Here is a 23,447-nt window from a genome sequence, read left to right on the forward strand (position 1 = left end):
AAAATGCTGCCTCAATGATTGAAGGTGATTTTTTTTTCAGAGCCATTGCTTACAAGGGGTAGAAATATAGGACAAGGCAAGAATATTTAATCTCTGTCAACAGTAATCAATGGTAGTGGACTGATAAGAACTCTTAATCAGTGCTCGCTGGTACACAATACACATCCCTTCCCCCAAGCTAGGAAAATTTTCGCAAAACCTTCTTACAGTTGTCTCATTGTCACCACAGGAGCCTCCCCTCAGCTGACTCAAAGATTCGACCAAGCATTCTCCCAGCTAACTTGTTCCACTTCAGACACTGACTCAAATTTTAGTTTATTGATGTGTTGTAAAATAATTGTTGAAATAATGGTGACGTGCTGCTTTATTTAGCCATGGTGTGTGTTAGAAAAACGCACCTTCTTTAACAATTTACTATATAATTGAATTTACTACTAACCTGCTGTGAGGATCATCGGTGAGACCGGAACGTAAAAAATCAAATAATTTGGCGAAGAGATGGTCGAAGAAGACTTCGAAGTATACCTGCACCATAGTCCCTTGATCCACTCTCGTTCCTAAAAGCTCCGATGCAAGCAGCTGCCAGTCGATCTGAAAAGCATGACCCATTGTCTGTGCTTAAACTTCAATCTAACATTTTCGGTTTTATTTTTCAGATTCTATCGAGAATTCTCTGGCTGATTCCCTCTATTTTTATTATCATTTTGTCTCTCTTTTCGTACTTATGCTTATGTTTATTATGATTGACTACAATCAAGAAGAAAATAAGTTCCCAATTACTTTTATTCGTTATCTCGAAAATAAACTTTAAAACTATGTAAATAAAAAAGATGAAATTCCTTACCAGAGGATATTTCCGTTGAATGTCTTCTAATGTATATTCTTTAAAATTCTTACCAACAAATGCTTTCCTAGTCTGGCCTTTGTTAGGAAGTCTCTGCAACAGAACAAACCAAAGTATTCAATGAGTTACATGTCTATGATATGAGCTTATTTTGAAAACGTCTCTTGTCCAAAAACAAATTTAAGCGGTAAGCCACGAAATACGTATAAATGTGCTCTATTAAAAGTGTACTTCAGTAGGATTCACGACTCTTTGCAGCACGAGAATGCTCTTTCCATGGAAGTTGTGTATGTTGCAGTCTACACTTTAACACAGTTACACTTTCTCGTGACTTTCAGCTTAAATTTGTTGGATGGACAAGATATATTTTGAAAATAAGATTTTACGAGTTGTTCTAACACACAACTAGACTAGAGTATAAAAGAAATGCTAAATTTGCTTACAACTAAAGACCTTTTCTACATTTCGTGATAGACCAAAAAAACATGGTGCAGTTTTAATAGCATGATCCTGCACATAGGGAGCAATGTAAATGTCTCTAAAAAATAAAAAAAATGTAAAAAAAAGTTGTCTCGTTTTATAAGTGGTCATTCTATTCTTAAAATCAGCTCTTGAAGTGGAAAATGTTAGCTGGGGAGATGTTTGCTCGAGCCTTGGGGTTAGCTAGGGGGATGCTTCTATGGTTTAACATGGTGGCAATGAAACAGCTGGGGGATGCTTTGTGAATATTTTACTAGCATCCCCCCTCACTTCGAGCATTGCTTAAAACCTTAGAATTTTTCACTGTTTAAGAATCAGGCGATAATATCTATGCAAGTAATAGTTTATATTATACGACTATTGTATATTTAACACAGGTCATTTGGATGGCACGCATTAGTACGCTGCGAATTCAAATTTCTCTCTCTTTACGAGATTAGTTGTTCATGTAGTATGAATACGGAATTACCCACAAAATTGTGAAAAATAAAATAGAATAATTTTTAATCAAGGTAGATAGAATACAGATTTAATTATTCCTACATTCATCTTCTTGATAGATAAAGACTACTTTGAGTGTGTATTTATACATTTTAACAAATGTGTGCAAACATTTTAATAAAATTGTGAAAACAAGCTGAAAATTACTTATTACAATACTGAATAGCATGCCCTACCAATAATATTTAGAAATATTCGTTGCAATGTTCCATCCATTGGAACAACAAAATAACCTTAAATACCAAACGGTATCATCGTATACATATACTTATTTTAAGTGAAATATATCTGTTTTATAAAATAATTATAAGTTTACTTTATCTTTAAATGATACCGCAGCGATTAACATTTTGACTGTCCAAAAAATCTCTGCTTGTCAAATGCATAGCTCACTCACCTCCATTGCAGTCATAATATACAGATCAATGATGTAGCGGGTTCTTTTTATGTTTTCGTCGGCCCTTCCATTCCCGTTATGGAATATTTTCAATTCTCCCAAAACATGTTCTATTTCATTTAAGTAGGATCTAGGATCTTTCTGAAAGGCAAATTATACACATTTATGCACCAAACTTCACACAAATTAGCAATAAAAAAAACATTGTATAAAATAACCATAAAAATTAGTTGAAAAACTGTTCTACGAGAGCCAACTAAAATGTCGATTCTTCAAGATTTTCTTTCCATAGAGTAATTAAGGCTAATTAAACACAACATAGTCTTACATTTCGTTAAATATAACATGTGTATAATTGTTACAGTACTAACATCAATCAAAGAACGTACGGAATGTCATAATGAACAATATAGAGATGAATCGACTTCCCATCTCTTAAATTGAAAAGAGGGGATATGGTTACATTTTAAATACAGTGGATACCAGGATATTTCTCTCAAATTTGTCAGAAAAGAATCATTTGCTCATTGCAGACAGATAAATAATCCATCATAGTCTCTCAGTCGTGCCATGCCAAAGATAACATCAAGGCTTGAAAGTCCCCGTGGATATTTCCACGTTAATCAGGCAACAAGGGTAAACATGGAATGTGCGTAATGAACAGTTGGAGATCGATTCCGTGAGTAGATGTTGCACTCTCTGCACAGACGACTGTGCAGCGTCTCCAGGCGATTATCAATGATACCTTCCCTCGTAGGCGGGCGGCGTTCTGTTAAGGTCCTCAAAGCTCGAGCAATCTGTCCAATTGCGTTGTAGGAGCATCTGGAACTCATCCAGATCTGCTGAGGTTTCAGCAGAAAATTTCAGTCTTCGAATAATATTGAGTGCTGATCGAGAGCTCACCAGAGCTACCTGTAGCAATCCACGCTTTAACATACACTACAACTATAAAATTTTAGTGGCAGACTTTCGATTTCTCCACCTACGTTCTCGGATTCGAGACCCGGACTGGGCGTGGATGTTCTTTGTGGGTGTCCCTTCACTATTTTCATCATATCACTCATCCTCATCTTCGCGATTAGCCAGAAGTGGTAAAATGTGAAGCTAAATAACAAGAATACCTACAAAGAGAGGCAAATAATTTTTCGTCAATCCTCCTTTTTACTTGTAACTTCTATGTTACATTTTCATGCATCTTTGTTGAAGGTTCCCATGTTCTTTTATGTCTTATTATCTGTTTCTTGGGCTTCCCCATCTCTTTTGGATCATTTCTGTTTCTGATTTCCTCCTATTTTGTCTCGTTTTCTTCTTTCTTCACTCTTTCCTTTTTTCTCCCTCCCCCCCTCTCTCTCTCTCTCCCTCTCTCTCTCTTGTAAGATTCCTTTCTCTGCTGTCTGTCTTGTTCCTTTCTTCTCATCTCCGCTTCTCTCTCCCCCCTTCACGTTTCTTGATCTGGAAAAAATCTTATTGTATTATCGCCTCTTGAAAAAAATGTATGCGCAATACGTCGAAATGTTGAGCATATTAAAGAATTTCAGCCACTATGGGGAAAGTTATTAATTACATGATGAATGTGGTTACACCAACTCCTTGCAAAGATTTACTTGCAATTACAATCTCCGAAAAGTAAAATTAAAAATAAGGGATAATAAAGCAATTACAGGTTAAATAATATGTCCTTTTGATATACCCCTTAACATAGTCCGAGAGGGCATATTTTAGATAAAAAAAGGGTTTCTTTTATCTAGTTTTCCTTGTTTGTCAGATTGGTCGAATAGTCGATCGAGAGTTGTCAAACCCCCGCCCACTCTGACAGCATCACTGGGGAACAGTTAGGGTTGATCGGTCGACTGTAATTTACTTTCACGTTGAGATCCCGTGTTCGATACCCGATGGAGACACATAGTGGTTAGGATTCCACTTTAAACTGTAACTAAAGTCCCGATTACCCTACCTGTGCATAAAGTGGGTTTAAAACAAACAAAAAACCTCACGTTAATTGGCAACTTATTGTTTGTGCTGTTAGACATCTCCGGGGAGGGGGGAGGGGCGCGATCGCCCCTTCTGGCCTCCCCTTTAATCAGTCAATGACTTAGTCCCACACCGTAAAGTAACATATCGACGACCATATACGTAGTATGTACTAGGGATGGCCAAACGGATCCGGATCCGAAAAATCCGGATCCGTTCGGATCCGGATCCGGATCCAAAAGTTACGGATCTGGATCCGGACCCGGGTCTAAAAGTTCCGGATCCTGGCCGAAAGTTTCGTATCTCAATCCCATTATAATATTACCACACCTTAAAAAGGTATTATGATCTTCGATTACAAAGAAATTTTTCGTTAGTCCTACAAGAATTTTTTTCAAGTGTTGTTCCTAAAATACTTTGCTACGCATCGGCTAACACACTCGTGCACAAAAATAATCTTACTTGTTTAACATAAAATGTCAGAGGTGATTTTGTAAATGCCATTGAAACGAATATGTATTCATTCGAATGTATTGGAAATGAAAACACACATAAATGTGAGACATTCCATTCCAGGATGAAACCTTTAACACATATAACAAGACAGAAATGTTATACAAAAATTATACAATTGTTCTACAGTTACAGTTTTACAAATTATAATAAAACATTATAATATATGCAGTGTTATATAATTACAAACTGTAAGATTAACAAGGGAGGTTATCTAAGTGTCCCCCTCCGATTTCCATGAAACTTGGGAGGCGTGTAGTGGGGTCCAAAGGAAGAATTCCGTGTTTTTTTGTTTCAGCTAAAAAACGGTTTTAGGGGACAAAACCGCCTCAAATGTCAAGATGAGGACAAATTGAAGTGAGGATCTGACCCCTGTGTTCCCCTCCGATTTCCATGATACTTGGCAGGTGTGTGCATAAACGGGCCCAAATGAAGAAATACGTGTTTTTTTTGTTTCGGCTAAAAAACTGTTTTAGGGAGCAACCCCCCCCCCTCAAATGTCAAGATTAGGACAAATTGAAGTAAGGATCTGATCCCTGTGTTCCCCTCCGATTTTCATGAAACTTCGTAGGTGCATAGAGGCGCCCAAAGGAAGAAATGCGTGTTTTTTTTTTGTTTCAGCTAAAATTCTATTTTAGGGGGCAAAACCCACCTCAAATGTCAAGATGAGGACAAATTGACGTGGGGATCATCTGACCCCTGTGTACCCCTCCGATTCCCATGATTTTTGACAGGTGTATAGAGAGGCCTTATGCCCCCTGTTTCTTCCTATGCCATATTTAAGTGGTTTCGGAGTCAGATCCCCGTTTCAATTTCTCCTCATCTTGACATTTGAGGGGGGGCTCTATACACCTGCCAAGTTTCATGTAAATCGGAGGGGGAGACTTAGACCTCCCTTGTAAGTGTATTAATCCATTACAAATCGCGCACGCACACACACACACTATATATATATGTGTGTATATATATATATGTATATTAGCAGGTAACAATATGTTATAAGCACATTCTTACTCTCCAAAGAAGCGCATGTGGGATGGCAAAACGGATCCAAAAGTTCTGGATCCGGACCCGAAAGTTCTGGATCCGGATCTGAAAGTACCGGATCCGGATCCGGATCTGAAAATTCCGGATCCGCGGATCCGGATCCGAAAAATTTTAGGATCCGGATCACTAGGATCCGGAACCAACCGATCCGAATCTGGCCATTCCTAGTATGTACAGCGGTAGGCATTATTCGCATTTCAACAGTGGCATTTTCATTTTATTTTCTAACAATGAATGTGGTGTATGCCATCGGCAACATTACCATGTCATCACGACGTTCACAGTTTTACACATCAATCAGCACCGTCTGCTGTTCTAGTGTTAATACAAGAGATCTTAATAAAAGCAAAATTGTCTTGCTGATGGATGTGAAGATCCGTAAACTTACCTTACACCGGCTGTATTTTTTGAAGGTGCTGGTAAGGTCTATGATTGCTTCTGGCGAGTCTTCCAAGTTGCTAGCGCACCTCTGGGTTCCGGGATCACGGCGGAAGAAGGAGTTATGGCGAGGAGTCGTCAGCTTCAGAGAAAACCGTGAACTGTTTCTCCCGTCGACGTCCAGCAGTATGTTGAACAGTGGGGAACTGAAAGAACCACAATACATTTCAAATATATCCCTTGAAGTGGGTATCGGAACCACTGAAATGTACTCCCACAGCGATGATACCGAAACTTAGACCAACATATAAAAATCGAGAGAAGAACGAGACTTACGGAGGCGAGAACGAGATAGTATTTGTGATAAAAAGGAGAGGGGAGATCAAATAGATCCGTCGTTCTTTCGCGGAATTTGAAGTCGTTCATTTCAAGTTACGAAAGACCAGAAAGTATCTTATTTCTATTTGCTAATAACAGAAAAAAAGTTCTGTTAGTTTTCGACCACATTAACCAAAGTAAGTACTGCATTAGATCGAAAAAAATTGAGTGTAAAATACAGGAATCAGCTTGTGATATCATATTTTACCAATGAAATATAATATTGAAATTTTCAAAATTCCAAAGAGAGTTTCATGTGCGAAGTCAAACAACAAACTTTAAGACTAAAAGTTTATCTTAATTTTTAAAGATTTCTCTTGAATGAGTATGTAAAAGTTACCAACAAAACAGAGTAACAACTTTTTCCAGAACACTAGAAAAATCTCTTCGAGAATATAATAATAATGATAATGATTTTGGAATACAATTTGTTTATTTTAATTAGTTTATAATAGTTATTACTATATAATAATAATCCGAATCATGGTAATAATTATTATTATTATTATTGCGTAGCGATGAAACGCCTGTGACGCCACGACCCGTTCCGGTGAATCGTGTAGCTGCTCGCGATTGTGCCAATGAAAACATGGACATAAATAGAGAAAATAATGAAGAAATGGCAATACATAGTGATAATAGTGATGAAGATGATATTGATCAAGAACATCAATTTGGAGGACAAAAGCCAGGTAATGTAAACTGTTTCAGTTGCTGCCATGTTAAAGACATTATGTCAACATTGATCTCGACAGTGCAGAATTTAAGTGATCAAATTCAATCTCTTAAAGCCGAAGTGATTGTATTGAAAGAACAGAATGAAGTACTAATGAAAACAGAAGAAAAAAAGATTCTACAAAACACTTATGCACACGTAATTCAAACGAATCTTCCGAAAGAAAAACAAAACACAATCGGAATGCCCCGCAGTACTCCTTGTTTACCTTTATCTACAGTAGCTCACAAAACTCACACAGATAAGGGATCTGATAAGTTTCTGGGTCAATCAGTGCATTCGATAGAAAACAACCAGGTTTTAAATGCATCTGGTTCCAGAAACACTCATCAAGCTTCGACCTTGCAAAATGTAAACAAACAGGTGAACGACGTGAAGAAATCAGTGCAAGGTCAGAATCCATCTACTAGGTTAGCAGTGCAACGCAAAGTTTTTCCTCAGAGAGCTCTATTTGTGACTCGACTTCATCCTGAAGTTTCAAATTCTGACCTTCAGCAATATATTGCTGAAACTTCTTCCGTAAAGAAAATGGTATGTACAAGGCTGAAAACTAAATATGATTCTTACTCTTCTTTTCATGTAGCTGTTTCCCAGGATGACTATGATGTACTATTCGATGAAAATATCTGGCCTAAAGGGGTATTAGTAACAAGGTTTTATGGCGAATTGAAAAATGACAATATAGTTGCCAACAAAAACAAAAGTGTATCTGATACAAATAGTAACAGTAAGTCTGGAGAAAACTCAACTTCAAAAAACTAAGTTTGTCTTTCCTTAGTAATAATATGATTAAATGTTTTTATCAGAATGTTAGAGGAATTAACACCAAATTTGAAACATTAGTAAGCAATATAAATATTGAAAATTATGACATAATTTTTCTTACAGAAAGTTGGTGTAAACAAGATAGAGATTATTTTATAGATTTAGATCCAATGTACAGGGTGATAAGAAAAGATAGGAACCTGGATTTAAACAAACAGAAATCTGGTGGTGGTGGTTGTCTTTTATTTATTAAAAACAAGGTTCAGTTTGTGATCTTGGAATCACCTTTTACAGAATTGGATGTAATTTGGGTAAAATTAATGTCAAATAATTCTGATCCAACCATAATAGGATTGCATTACTTGCCACCTGATTTAAACTGTGACTTGTTTGCAAACTACTTTGATTGGGTAGTTCAAGAGATGTTAATGAAACACAATAAAATAATTTTAGTTGGAGATTTTAATGCTGGTGGAATTGACTGGGCTACTGGAAATTTGTATTGCTCTAATTATTATGTTAAAAGAAAGGCTGAAAAATTGTTGAAATCGCAACACTTTCTAATCTAATTCAGCACAATGTATCATATGACCCTTCACTGCCTTTTAATGTTTTAGATCTTCTACTTACTAACATTTCCACTTGTAACATTAGTTTTAATGAACATCCTTTATCTAAAATTGATAAGTTTCATCCACCGTTTTCATTTTATTTTGAATTGGATAGGTCTAAAAAAGACAATATAGATACAAGGGAAAATAATATTTATAGATGTCTTAATTTCGCCAGAGGTGATTATGTGAATGTTTATAATGAATTGTTGCATTTACCATATATGGTTGAAATATCTAATGATGTACAACAATCTGTTATGGAACTGACTAGAAATGTGTATGCAATATTAAAAAACAATATTCCTTCAAAAGTTAAAAGAACAAACAATCAACTGCCTTGGATGACAAGGAAACTAAAGAGAATGATCAATAAAAAGAGAAGGTATCATGATAAATTTAAACTTACAAATAAGTGTGTATATTACACTACTTATTCCCAATTAAGGAAAGATGTTAAAAAGGAATATTCTAATGTAAAGGAGCAATACTACTCCTCCTTAGAAAACAATGTTAATGGTGACAAGAATGCTTTTTGGTTTCACTTTAATAGAAAGAAGAGAGAAAATACTATCACTGAAATTATTTATGATAATGATGTACTGTTCAATGAATATGATATTGCTAATGCTTTTAGTGAGCTTTTTCACAAATCTTTCTCAAAAAGAAGTCATGTAAATTTTAAAAATATTATTCTTCATTCATACACCAACTTAATTGATGTACCTGTTATCTTGGAAAAGGATGTAAGTGATACAATTAACAAACTAAAAGACAGGTCTTCAATAGGCCCTGATGGCATACCTAATTTTATTTTGAAAGCAAACAAAGATGTTTTTGTGCCATTGTTAACTAAAATTTACAACATGTCACTTACTTCTGGAATATTTCCAGATATCTGGAAAAATGTGTTTATTGTACCTGTAACTAAAAACAAAGATGGGAAAGCCAATGATCTTAATAATTATAGACCAATTACTATATTAAATTCCATGGCAAAGGTTTTTGAACACATAATTGCTGACTATTTGTCTTTTTCTTTTAAACAATATATTGATGGAAATCAGCATGGATTTTTTAGAAAAAGGTCTACTATCACAAATTTATTGGTTTTAATAGACTCTCTTAAATCTAACATTAGAAAGCAATCCCAGACCGATATTTTATTTATTGACTTGGCTAAAGCCTTTGATAGTGTCAGCCATCAGTTATTAATTTACAAACTCGACCAAATGGGATTATCACCACGATTTCTGAAATGGTTTTCCAACTTTTTAGTAAATAGAAGTTTCTCTGTTAAGATTGGTGAAACAAATTCTTCTAAACAAGAAATACTTTGTGGAGTACCTCAAGGGTCGCCACTCGGCCCAATTCTGTTCGCTGTTTTTATCAATGATGTTACATTATGTTTTAAATCTAGCACATGTTTACTATATGCAGATGATATAAAAATTTTTAAGAGTATTTTAACAAATAATGATGTCGCTCAACTTCAGGCTGATCTCGATAGAATGACATATTGGTGCAAGATTAATGAAATTGAAATTAACTTGAAAAAGTGTAAAGTTTTAAGATGTACTAAGAAAGTTCATTATATAGTCTCCAACTATTTTATTTATGATAATAAAATCCAAGTGTGCGACAGTCATAAAGACTTAGGAATAGTAATAGACTCCTCTCTCATATTTGATGAGCACATTTCAGAAATTTGCAAAAGAGCAAAGAGAATGCTTGGTTATATATTTTTCTCATGGAAAGTTTTTAAAAAGGTAGATACCTTAATATTCCTGTATAAAACGATAGTTCGTCCTATTCTTGAATATGCAAATGAATTATGGTTTCTGACTGCAACCAGTCACCTTCAAAAAGTTGAATCAGTTCAAAAACTTTTTATCAGGTTATTATGCACAAAGTTTAAAAAAAATTACTATGACCAACATTACTCTGAATGGTTATCACAGTTGAATATGTTTTCCTTAGAAGAAAGAAGAAAAATGAAAAGGATAAATTTTGTAGAGAAGATATTAAATTTCCAAGTTGACAGTGAATACTTTTTGAAAAATATAGCTTATAAAATTCCCAGATATTCACATAGGTATATCTCAATTCTCACATGCCTAAACAAGGCAAGAGGTTTAGTAGCTGATCTTGTTGAAACCTACAATTTGAATTTATGTTGATGTATAAAATTGTAGGATCTACTGTTTTATTTTATAATTATGTATTCAATTTTTTAATTTTGTATAACACAGTGGTTGTTTAATCGTTATCATCACTTCAATAAATATGATCATTATTATTATTAGAACAATACACAGTTAATTGCACAATATTATATAACAATAAACAATTATTAGTATCAGAGATATAATAGATCTCATTGAAAACTGTAACTTGAAGTGTAAATGTGCTAACTTGTTATGTTATGTTATTCTGCAGCTTATGTATTTTATTCGTGTAACTTTGTACTTTTGTATTTGACTTAGTGCTGTATTAGGTTTCATACTGTGCTCAACACTTAAAATAAACTATTATCATTATTATTATTATTTCAATGCAAAAAAAAATTCTGTCGACGTCCAAGCGAGACAGGTTTGTGTAGATGAGAGACATTAGTAGATCTATGTAAACCGACAAAACGTAAATGTGAACTACGAGATTTTTTCAGACATACAGAAGGGGGTGCTTGCCAGATTATTTATAGGTATAAAAAAAAGGTAAAGTGCTCCCCTGTGCTTAGCACCACGCCATGAAGGCGTATAGGGGGTGCGGGGGTAACGCCCCACACTTTCTTGATCCGGTCGTGAGTGGGGGTGATGTTATCGCATCACGCCCCTGACTGCCTTTACCCCCTAGGGCTTCCCCCCAGGTACCCATGTCATTCGACGTTGGGTGGGCGCCGGGGCCGCTTCCCGGATTTGAACACATAGCGACCGGGGATCGAACCCGGGACCTTTAGCATGGTAGTCAGACGCGTTACCGACTGAGCCACAGCGGCCAAAGATTATTTACAGATACATTAAAATGTTGAGCTCCCACGTAGGAGAGTGGTGGGTGCTCTCGCGTTTGGTGCCAGCGGTACCGGGTTTATCTATCAATGGTGAAGCTCATAAAAATCTTTGGTGTTGATTCAGCAGAGGACAATTGGAGAGTTACTTGCAAAGAGGTGGCGGAATCTGGTTTCGAAAGCCAGAAAACAGGGGCGACAGGACTCTGCGCTGACCGCGCGTCGCGCAGTGAAGATCCGCTTGGGAGCCTTGGCCCTTCGAAAGCTGCTGTGTTGTGTAGTTCAGCTCTTTTATAAATACTATAATGCTCCCTCTCTTCTTTTCATTGCGCCGCGTTATGAAGATGGTGTGATCAGCACAACGCTACTTCTCCCTCTACCCTGTACAGTTACCCTCAAGGTATCTATTGATGAGAGGCTGGGTGAGCCACAGAGGCGCTTGTTCAGGGATATTGTTGGATCACTCGTCTCGGGAGTCGAACCTGGATCTGATACCTAACCGACTGACCATATTCGGGCTGTTTAGTGTATTTTGTGAGAGAATGAGATCGGGGACGAACTTTCACATTCACAAAACTGTCTTGTCTCGCTTTCGTACCATCCTTCCACCCTGGCCAGATATCGAACCCGGGAACCACTTGATTACAGACCGTTAAAATCAGCGGCGGCGATTGGGTTTCAAAACCGGGGGTGGGTGCTAAGACAGTATATTTCCCTTTGTAGATAAGATTTAGCATAGTGCAGGGGCAAAAGTGGCGAAAAGTGGGGGTCAACCGCCACCCATAATCGTAGCCACTAGTTAAAATACTTGCCTGTGGTAGTTGAGCATCCGGACGAGCAAGCCAGTGAGATTGAAGTATTCCTCCTTCCATTCGCTTTTATCATACATGGCACCAGCGCTTTCCACTATTTCTCTAACTGAAAGAAAACATTGTGAACAGTAATACAGAGTTTGGAAAGTAATGCACAGATAGGCTAATCATTACGTGGGATCCGAACATGCTTCAGCTGGCGATAGCTTGATTGCAATTTGACAGTGATATCCACTAAGCTATCTTGGATATCATGTAAATTGTTGAGAACGCAATTGTAGCGGAATTGGACATAAATATTACAAAGCAAATTGTCCATCACCAAGGGCGGCGCCAGAAATTTTCGACCGGGTGGGCAGAAGCTGTATATTGATAAATTAGGGTGGGCAGTACAAACGTAAGGCATTAGGTGAGTTTGACTAACACGTATTCCCCCCTCTCTTTCACTTGAGATTTCCCTCTTACCTTGTGTAGAAAGCGATTTGGATACAAGGAATTCATCAAACCCAATCATCGTATCCAGTAATTCGTATCTTCTTTACAGATCATTTGGGCTGTAAGTGTGACCTTTTCGAACACACACAAATGTCAACCTCCCTCCTGAATAGTACACCCTGGAAACTGTATTCTTGTAGACAAATGAATCTCTGGCGCCTGTAACCGCAGTCAAGATAACCCTCTTGGTATTTTGTGTCTCCTTGCGTGTGTGTGTTCGTTTCTTCATGACGTTCATCTAATTACCATTCAACCTCACCGTCACCGTTTATCAAAACTAGCAGAAAATCGACTTGAAATATAACAATGAGTCAAATCAGTCTCGATTACTTTCCACAAACAGGGTATAAATAGTTTATAGCACTTTGAAAGTTGAGGTAGTGATTTCAACTCCACAATGCTTCATTTTTATCAAAATAGATAGCTCCGCGAACAACGACGTGGTTTTATCCAAATCTCAAATATTTTTGTCCGTACGTGAAAGAAGTAGTTTAAATCTCAGGCCAATTCATGGGTGTCCGGAAGGAGAGGGTGCAAGGGGGCACGCTCCCCTGGAAAATGGGTCTTACCATAAACTTATACATTGCACACATATATTTCATTTCGTTCGCAGTAATTTTACTAATTTATGTTAATTATTGGAAGGGTGCTGCAGCAACACGATTCAATTTTAATAAGTGTGTTTTCTTTGTTTTTTTTAGGGGGCAGCACTATTATCGGGGTGGGAATATGTCTCGTTTGCCTCCCCTAGAACAAATTACCATGCTTGTCCCTCCCTGGAGAAAATGCTACGGACGTCCATGGGCCAATCATAATAATAGTGTAATCCACCTCTTAAATGGACGCATCTTATGTTATGATAAAATGATACGGTTGACGGAGTTATTTCTGTATATCGTCTCTCCGATTGCATATAGCTCTCGTCTTATAATTAAGTGATCCTGGGTTCAATCCCCAGTGGAAGCCCAATATACACTCGTTAGGAATACAGCTTAAATTGAAGATGTAGTGACGATTAGCCTATTTGAGCATGTGGACCTTTTTTTTTTTAAAAAAAAAAACAAATAAAATCTCTCCTGGATTATTATCCTGATTTTTTTTTCTTTAATTTGGCTGCCTCATTATAGGTCTGTGACACCCTTGAGTCAAGGTTTCTTTGCACCCCTTCCTTCATCTTCTTTGAAATTCATGCAAGTTAATCATAAGAACTGCATAACTGATAGTGAAAATGTATATGTTGGAAGAGAACTTGTAAATAGTGCTATCCACTAATAATATCAGTTCAGTAATTCTATAGATTTTTTCCAAACCTACAAAACTGTTACATTAAAATTTGGTTACATCGGTATGGTAGTGATTGTGATTACTCGTTATTAATTAGAAGAAATTAAAAATTGTAATTTTTGAAACATTGCATTATTTGAAGATGACAGTTATGTAAAAAAACTATGATAGAATAAAGAAAGTGGCACATCAAATTACCCGCGGAGTGGTTATCGCAGTGCGTTATGATGCCAGGGGTCCCGGGTTCGAATCCCGGTCTGAGCATGGGTGTTTTTGTGAGTATTCCTTCATCACTTTCAGCATCATCATTCATACTCATCATTGCGATTAAGGCAAATAAGATGTTTTTATTTGTTTATTATTTATTACTTTGATCATACCCAGGCCGAGATTTATGTAGAGGTCCGGTGCTGACAACATTAAGAACTGACTCCCATCTATGCACATTTTCAGTTAGTTTATAACCTTTAGCCCAAGTCATGTCAGATGGTTAGTTATACTATTTATACTTCCACATTCCTATCTTTTTTCTTCAATATATGGCTGATTTCAAAGCAATTTTTCTCCATTGAAGGCTGGGAGCTGCAACCCTCCAAATCCTTCTTTCTAAATTCTGATTAACTCTTGATCACATAGCATACCTCATAATTGTGAATATACAATAAAACTTACTAAGCCTGTTGATTGCTTGTAATCATAGCAGTGTTCATTAGATTACATTTTAAAAAAGAGTTCTGATAGTGCCTTTAGCTTTCCAATGACAAAATTAAGGAAGCAGAAAGAAAAGCTTAAATTAATTTCATTCAACAAGATATTTGCTCTAATCTTTGTAAACTTACTTATTAGAGAAAAGTTTCGCCAATGATAGCAAAGCTTGTTATGGGATGAAACTTGTGAACTTTCTAGTATCTACAATATTCACAAGTAAAATATACATGGAGTGAGGACCAGCCTATACTTACAGAACCATTTACATTTCCCTAATTGTATTTGATTGGGTGGGCAATCGGGTGGGCACAGGAATTTTTGGGTGGGTGCTGGCCCACCTGTGCCCACCCCTGTCGCCGTCCCTGTCCATCACCATGTTTGTTCTCTGTTTCACGCAATGAGAGTCAAAAATTAAAACAAGACTCCAAACAGTCTCGCGACATCTACACCAACATACGTAAAAGTACATTCCTTAAAAACACGTAGGATGCAAGAGAAAAGTTAATGAAAATAGTCATGGAGAATTGGCCGAGCAATTCTTAAGTAATTCATGGGTGAAGGGAAAGGGAGGAAGGGCGAGAATATTTTCTGAGGGGGTTTCAAAGCCGCTTGTGCATGGATGTAGCTGGAAATATTACTGCCTAGAGTCACTCTCCTCTTAAGCACCATATAAAAATACATATTTGGGCTTAAAAATGTATGCATAGTTTTCGATTGCTGGCAGTGGAAGAGGGTGTGCTCCTCTGCACCCCTTTGAATGTACACCTGGTGTTTCATTAGAGTAGAAAAGCCTACAGCTAGGTTTATGGTTTGCAGCGATTATTAACTCCTTGTTTGGAGTTAAGCATTGCGTTCTCTAGTCCACCTACGTAACAACATGATTTCTAACTCTTCAAAGGTGACCGAGAGACGAACACACGACACATAATTCAGAAATATTATGAAGACATTAAGTTTTTATCATAGTGTAGGTAATTTTGATTTCTTTGAAGTGTCCATATCTGATGTATTCAACTGACACATTTTCGCTACTTCAAACGGAACAGCAGCCAAAAAAAAAAAAAAGCACCCTTTGACGCATTTCTCTAATAATTTCTCCTCGTGCACATGTGTATGGACAAACCAAAAGTGCATCACATGCAATGTGTGTACTTTTATGTGTTACTTGAGAGTAAAAATGTATATTTGTGTCAATTGACACGGTTTGGGTTCTTCTGTGTGTGGGAAGAAGCTGAGGAGAAACTGTGGGGAGTAAAAACGGAGACAAAGGAAGAGTGAGAGCGAGAAATTGACAGTGAAAGAGACAAGAAATACAGCAGAAAATATACAGCAACAGAAAAGGAGAAAAAACAGAGGCATACACACAAAAAAAGAGAGACCAAAAGAAAGAGGCACTGAAGAAAAAGCACAGCAACAAAAGGAGAAAAGTGAAAGGTGCAGAGAAGGGAAAGAAAGAGACATGCAGACTAGAAGGCAAGAGGAAATTGAGAAATAAAAATGTGGTAAGAGAGAGAGAAAGAAGAAGAGAGATTAGAGCAGAGAAAAAGGAAGCAAAAGAACGAGGTGGCACAGTGGAAGAGAAATAGAGAGGTAAGGACACAAACACAGAGGAACTAAGAGAGAAAATGCAAGAAATATTGGCAGAAGAAAAATACAATTATGAGCTAAATACGATCGAGCTTGAAGATCTTTCAAGGAGGTTCAAGAAAGTTAAGAACCACTGCAGTAGGCCATTAAAAATTACAAATTAAGGACGTGTCTACCCAGGATGATTTTGTAAATTTGGCCGAACGGAAGCGGCTTGTTTTTCATCACAACTTGTCCTTGGAAATTGTTTTGTGCACTTGTGTTATCTCCATTAACCTACGACCACCAATTATCATCATATGCCTTTTGCTCTGGAGCCGGTGGGTTGCAATGTCAGCTTCCGTTCTCTTTATCTGAATTTTTGTTCACTGTCTCTTCCTGATACATGCTCATGAACAACGTAGTAATGTTCTTTTTCCCCTTTTAGTTAAATTGTAAAAAAAAAAAAAAAAGAGCAAGAGACAGAGAGATTGAAAGTAAAGCATAAAATGCTATTCTGTATATGAAGTGGAATACAACGTTTGTCGAAAAAGAAACAGATTTTTTAAAAATCATTTTATTATACAGATTACTACGATTTATCTTCTCCAAGGTAATTCTCTCCACGATTAAAACACCGCTCCCAGCGTCTCTTCTACTGTCTGAATACGTTCTAGTACACGTTTTATGGAATAGCCTGCAGATCCCGTAGCGAATTTTCTTTAATCTATCACCTAGAGCCGTTTGTGTGGATTTCATAATAGGAAACAGATAGATGTTCGCAGTATGCTTCGCCAGAAACTCTTGAATAAGGAGGGCCTCCCCGATGGCGCAGTGGTAGCATCATTGCCTTGTAATCAAGGGGTCCCGGGTTCGATACCCGGTGGAGGCACAAGTGGTTCGGATCCCACTTTAAACTGTAGGTCCAGTCTCGATTAGCCATACTGTGCATAAAGTGGACTTAAAACACCAACTCTTGAATAAGGAGCGTTGCTCATCAAAAATCTTCATTTTATTTACATCAGAAAATTGCCGCAACACTTTTCTGCAATGAAAATGAAATGAAACAACGCGGAGTGATGCGAGAAACCGAAAAACTTCTAGAGAACTCCACTACGCAGCGCCAGTATCGATATATTGGCACTTTCTTTCAAAAGTTCGTTTTCTTTTTCGACAGACCTCGTATAAAATGTAGTTTTTTTTAAAAAAAAAATAAAAAAGTATGTATGTGTGTGTGCTATATAGTGATTTTCCCCTAAATCCAAAAGCACGACACACGGGCTGAACTAACCTTTCTTTATCCTGTCTTCCTTTGCTACAGCCTCATAATCCAAGCAGCTCTGGTAGAACGTCTTGAACTTACGGAAAGGCTCTGCACTTGTTGCGTTTATCGACTCGATAGCCGCTGAAAAAGAAAACCAAGACCTGCTTCGAGTTTCATACATTGTTGTGTTTTTCCGGCATAAAGATATTTTTTTTAAAATTTTTGTGCCAAAATAAATATCAGATTATTTTTATTATGAATAATTATCCCACAAACGCCGAAAGTTAGGCGACGAATTTAACTAATTCTCTTCAGTTTGTTTTAATCCTCTCCACTTTACTTCATCCAGTTCTTTTCTTTTCTTACATTCTTTCTTTTATTAATTTCTGCCTTTATCTCTTTTCTTTTTGTTCCATTTCTACCTTTTCCTGTATCTTGTTTTGTTCTAAGTTTCTTAGCGTCTGCTTGCCCTTCGTCCTACACCCCACCATCACATGCAATTTGGGTACTTTTATGTGTTACTTGAGTAAAAAGATGTATTTGTGTCAATTGACACGGTTTGGGTTCTTCTGTGTGTGGGAAGAAGCTGAAAAGTTTTAATAAAAATTCTTTGACTCTTAATAAATAATGAAATCGTTATTGTCATATACATACAGTGGAACCTCGATTTCTCGTTTTTCCGGGGACCAAGCTGGAAAAACTTCAAATGTGGAAAATGTAAAATCAAGGGATGTTTTATAATATTTTTCGATGTTGGGACCATCAAGATTGAATGTATAATGCCGGAAATGTAAAATCCAGGAACGTAAAATCGGGATTCCATTGTATTTTGTATTGACTTTCGAACCTCTGAGAATTTTTATGTACCTCCACCTACCACCCTACCGCATCCTAAAATGTTCCTGGTGTTACTAGTGGTGCTCGTGTTCTCCAGCTGTAAGACGAATTGAAGGGTTGGTTGCCTTTACAGGTGCGCGAACGTAGGACAGTCTTAATCCTTAACTAGAGTTGACGAGCTGTATCTTTGCGGGTCGCCGTGGCTGCTCCGCGCAGTGTGAGAGAGAGATTCGTTTATGTAGTTGCCACCTAATCTCCCTTTGGGTGGTCGACAACAAGGACAGAACGCAAGGATAATGACGCGCAGCCGGTAGCTCCTCCCCCTTGCTACTGCGCAGCCGGGTTTGGGCAGGCACCCGCAAAGATACAGCTCGTCAACTCTAGGAACTACCTTAATCTGCTCATGATATAGCCTATCCGTAAGGGAGAGAGTTGCAGTTTGCTTTTTAGTAGTCGGGGTTATATTTTACAATATTTCGTGTATATGGCGTATTTTTAAAACACAAAATGTGAACTAAAACAGGGTTCTCAGCTCTCTCTACAGACATCGCACTGTCGAGAATCGAAGACTCATCACACTCTATTACTATGATGGTTCATCTCGTATGGACTTGTATGGAACTTTGGTGGATGTGAGTAAATATGACCTCTTTCAGTATTAAAATATGGTACAAATAATTAATACATTCTAAATTAGGGATTTTGTCAAGATGAGACGAGATTTGTCAGTGTCTCGTTCTCTTCTCGATTTATAAACGCCTATCTCGGTCAACAACAACATATAGCCTAAGTTTCGAACGAGATCGAGACGAGAGTCTAGTTTACAAAACGAGTTCAGGACGTCTGTGTACACTAAATCAGGGTTGTTAAAGGCCCATGAACCCATAAATTCTAATGGGTTCTATTGGGTTCCGCTGCAGGACAGGAACCTTTTTTCTCGCACAATTTAAATTCGGTCCAAGTTGCGTATTGTTTCATTGAAAAAAGGTTCCTGGACCGTATTTAAATTGATGTGGGGAAAAAATTTCCTGGACCGAATTGAAATTCATCCGGAAAAAAGGTTCCCGGACCGTATTTAAATTGATCTGGAAAATGGTTCCTGGACCTAATTGAAATGCTTTAAATATGAAAAGGTTATACACTGTCTACAACTAATTTACGTTTGCTGATTTTCTCTCCCAGTCCGGAATTGAAATTATTTACAATTCCTGGACCAGGGTTGACCGATTAAAAGTTGCCTTCTAAAACTTTTCGCGAGTACATTTTACATTGGAATGTCACGCTGCTGTTGTAGAAAGCGTAGCACAGGGAATAAATAATAACGCTGTTGTTCTCTCGTGGGCCAGGTTCAAAAACTCCCTTGTCGAAGAGTTACTGTACATAACGCAATGGACTATATTAGCGTGGCGTCACATTGAGCTCAAACAAACCCGTCGAATGTTGCTCCGGCATCCGATCCATGAACTGCAGCCAATAGGAGCCGCCCAGTAGATATCACAACAGGGACAGGTAGTGTTGCCAGACGTGTTGCTACAACCAAGTAAAGGAACACGCGCGAGAGAATGGGGCTAAATGGAGAGGGGTAACGTAACTGCAGCGTTTGCGTCTCGCTCATTTCTACCTGTACCTTAGATTCTCGAGGCAGTCAGCACCTGGATTATTCTTTCATTTTCACAAGTGGATAATTGTTTATCGTCAGGTCCGTAATCGATCCAAGTTGCGTATTGTTTCATTCCCTATTTAAACTAATTCGGGAAAAAAGTTTCCTGGACCGTATTGAAATTGATCGGGAAAAAAGGTTCCTGGACCGAATTGAAATACGTTACAGATAAAAAGGTTCTTTACGGTCCAGAACCCGTTTACGCTTGCTGATTTTCTCTCCTGGACTGGAATTGAATTTATTTAAAATTCCTGGACCTTTAACAACCCTGCACTAAATACCTGACAGCCTATGCCACACATCCGAACTGGGGTCATCCTCAGGGATCGAATCGATCCTCCGTATCCCTCCGCAGGCAAAAGCATAGAAGTCGTCGCAAGGATCCACTGAGTCGTCCACGAGACTCAGCATTCGAGAAACAAGCTCCTTGCAATCAGGATTGCTGCACACTGGCTCTGAAATATAACACCAGATTCAAAGTTAGCTTTCATTTAATTAAACCAGCCGTGGTACTATCTCTTTCTCTGTCTTGTCTCGATATCTAAACATAAATCTCGTTCTAGTTTCGGTTTGATCTTATCCAGATCCTCGAAATAATAAATGCAAATATAATAACGTAACTATTAAAATAGACTAAAGAAATAAACCTTTTTCGATCCTTGTTAATTCATGAATATTCCCAGACTAATCATAGTGAGAGTTCGTTAGTTATTTCTTCTTTGTATTTATTCCATATACAAAAGTAGCAAGTAATTTTTGTTACTATTGTAGACAAATTATTTGACATGTAAAATGATCCATATATATATATATATATATATATTTACCATTGCTTGCTCCTCTTTACCTGTTTCTTTTTCCCGATTGGAACGTTCGTCGTCAGAGCCCTCTGTAGTCTGAGTATCTTGAGGCTGTTTGAAGGTATTTGCTGTGTTCGCATTTCCTTCAACTTCTAAATCCCCGATTGTAGTGCTTCGGAAGATATAAGAAGTTGGCGTGCGTTCAGTAGAATCTAAAGTTGATCTCAATGTAGTACTGGAAGATCCCCATTCCACTTTAGCGCCCGTTTCAGTGCTAATGCTACTTGTTTCTATGAATATATCAAAAGCATTTGTTGATGGGTCCGTGGTTTCTGGAACATATACCGAAGTTCTTGTCTGCTTTATGGTTGAACTGTGCCTCTGAACTTCCGTTTCTTCTTTCTGTTTTGTAACCTGAGTTGAATCTGTGCTGTCTACTTCGTAAATAAGATAGGATTGTTCGGATAAACCCAATGTTTGTTCACTTGGAACGAACCCGCTAACTAGCAATTCAGATTCCGTTCCTATTACGTCACTTTCGCCATCAAACCGTTCCAAATTCGTGGAGGAGCTGCTTGCAGGTGTGACATCTTTTGTACTTTCCAGGTATTCGGTTGTTTCTTCATTTTGTGTGAAATCCGGTGAAATATGCTTTTCCGTGGTACTTCCTGTTCTTTCCACTGCAGAACCAGAAGTGACTATTTGCTGCTTCGTCGTGGTTTCTTGAGAAACAACGTCGTCTCCAACAAGAAAATCCCCAAATGATTTTCCATCTCGGGTGTCCTCCTGAAACAAAAAAGTTTCAAGTAGTAGTATGCGAAGAAAACATTTGAATGCATGTATAGGCACTATTTCTGTTTTGGGTACAACTATCACATCCAATTCATAGATTTAATATACGTACATATGTATGATTGGGTATTTCATGTACTACAAACGTGCATGCGAATGGATCCACCACATGCAGATGGTTCAACCTGTAGCATTTCTCAGAGACCAGTGCGATTCCTCACATGTCTCTTCAATAACATACTAAATTTTAAAGGAGTCTTGTCACCTCCATCCCCAGATCTGACACCCCGGACAGTTTCTTTTGGGAAACTCTAAAGAGAGTGCAGAAACAATCTCCACACGTTGGACGAACGAAAATAGTAAGAACCTCACAATTGTATGTTTAAGACTAGTGGTGGCAATTTGGTTCCAAAACGGGGGGGGGGGGTCCGGAGGGCGTTTCAAGGAAAGTTTACTTTCTCTTGGTAGCCAAGGCTTAACATTAAGAGGCCATAATTTTGAAGCAGAAAAATAAAAATTGGGGAGCAACTATTCCTTAAATCGTTGCCACTGTAAGGCTATCATTTTAATCAGTACGTGAAATCGGAACATTTTTTACCACTCGACTCCTCTGTTTCCATGCATTAATAATGTGTGCCGGAACCATCTCAGTATGTGTGTTTGTCCATTTCTTCTCATCAGGTATAAAAACATCTATGGTATCTTTGAGTGTTTTTACGAAGCTGTTACACATGCACGGGATGGACAATCTACTCGACAACGCGAGATTCAAATTGTGGGTTGCGAACTGGACGCAGACAGCTCTCGAATATTTCTCTCTGATTCGAGCCTGAACACCACTAACGTGTCTTGTCCTCCCATGTTTGCAGCTCTTATAAAAGCCGAAACCCACCAAATTGTTCCGATTCAGGCCTTAGCACTCACAAGTGTTCAAAAATGCCTGTCACAGCTTCCGCTGTCTTGTCATATATCGGCACGAAACAAAGGAAGTCTTCTCGAATACAGGTGGATCACGAAACAATTAATGCATAATGAAAACCCTTCCGTTCCCAACACATCTAATGTTTCGTCTCCCAGTATGATGAAATGCTTACTCATTTATCTCCAGTGACGTGCCCAAGGGAGGGTTGGTGAGGTAATAACCCCATTTGACCCAGTATTCCTTTTTTTTTTAGAAAAAAAAAGAGGAACGTCAAAGACAGGGAAAAAATTGCAAAATCAGGACTGACTACCAAAAATAGTATGCGTAACCCCTCTCCCTTCCGAAAATCCTGGGCACGCCTCTCTTTATCTCGGACACATTTTTTAAAATAAACTCACCAGAAGTTTTTATCATCGTATTGGAGATTGAAGTAAGATGCATTCTTCCTGCAGGTTTGAATATGATCCTTTAGGGTGCTGTCGTCTGCCTGCCTTCACACCTAACCTTAACAAGGCCCTAATTTTCCATCCTTGTGACTTGGATTTTCAAGACTTAGGAAGGTTTCAGACCGAAGGGACACGCGATACATGTCGATTGGAATACGTGCTATTAACAATAACAGGGTTATAGAACATTCTCCATCTTGTCTCGATAATTATTTCTCCCAAATTATCATGAC

The 23,447-nt window shown here is 37.8% G+C and overlaps 1 protein-coding gene across 1 annotated transcript in view; it reads right to left on the minus strand.

Moving 5' to 3' along the window:
• LOC145986394 (neprilysin-2-like) overlaps positions 1-23,447 on the minus strand; it is a 42,840-nt gene that overhangs the window by 15,238 nt on the left and 4,155 nt on the right. Inside the window, exons 2-9 of the mRNA XM_083120361.1 lie at positions 21,102-21,840; positions 20,536-20,709; positions 17,785-17,898; positions 12,441-12,546; positions 6,142-6,337; positions 2,223-2,363; positions 845-937; positions 440-591 (exon numbers count right to left, since the gene is read on the minus strand). Of these exons, the coding sequence (XP_082976487.1) occupies positions 440-591; positions 845-937; positions 2,223-2,363; positions 6,142-6,337; positions 12,441-12,546; positions 17,785-17,898; positions 20,536-20,709; positions 21,102-21,840 (1,715 nt within the window). The remainder of the gene's footprint in view (positions 1-439; positions 592-844; positions 938-2,222; positions 2,364-6,141; positions 6,338-12,440; positions 12,547-17,784; positions 17,899-20,535; positions 20,710-21,101; positions 21,841-23,447) is intronic.

This window comes from Lepisma saccharinum, chromosome 1, assembly GCF_977018435.1.
Source record: "Lepisma saccharinum chromosome 1, izLepSacc3.1, whole genome shotgun sequence".
NCBI classification, from domain to species: domain Eukaryota; kingdom Metazoa; phylum Arthropoda; class Insecta; order Zygentoma; family Lepismatidae; genus Lepisma; species Lepisma saccharinum.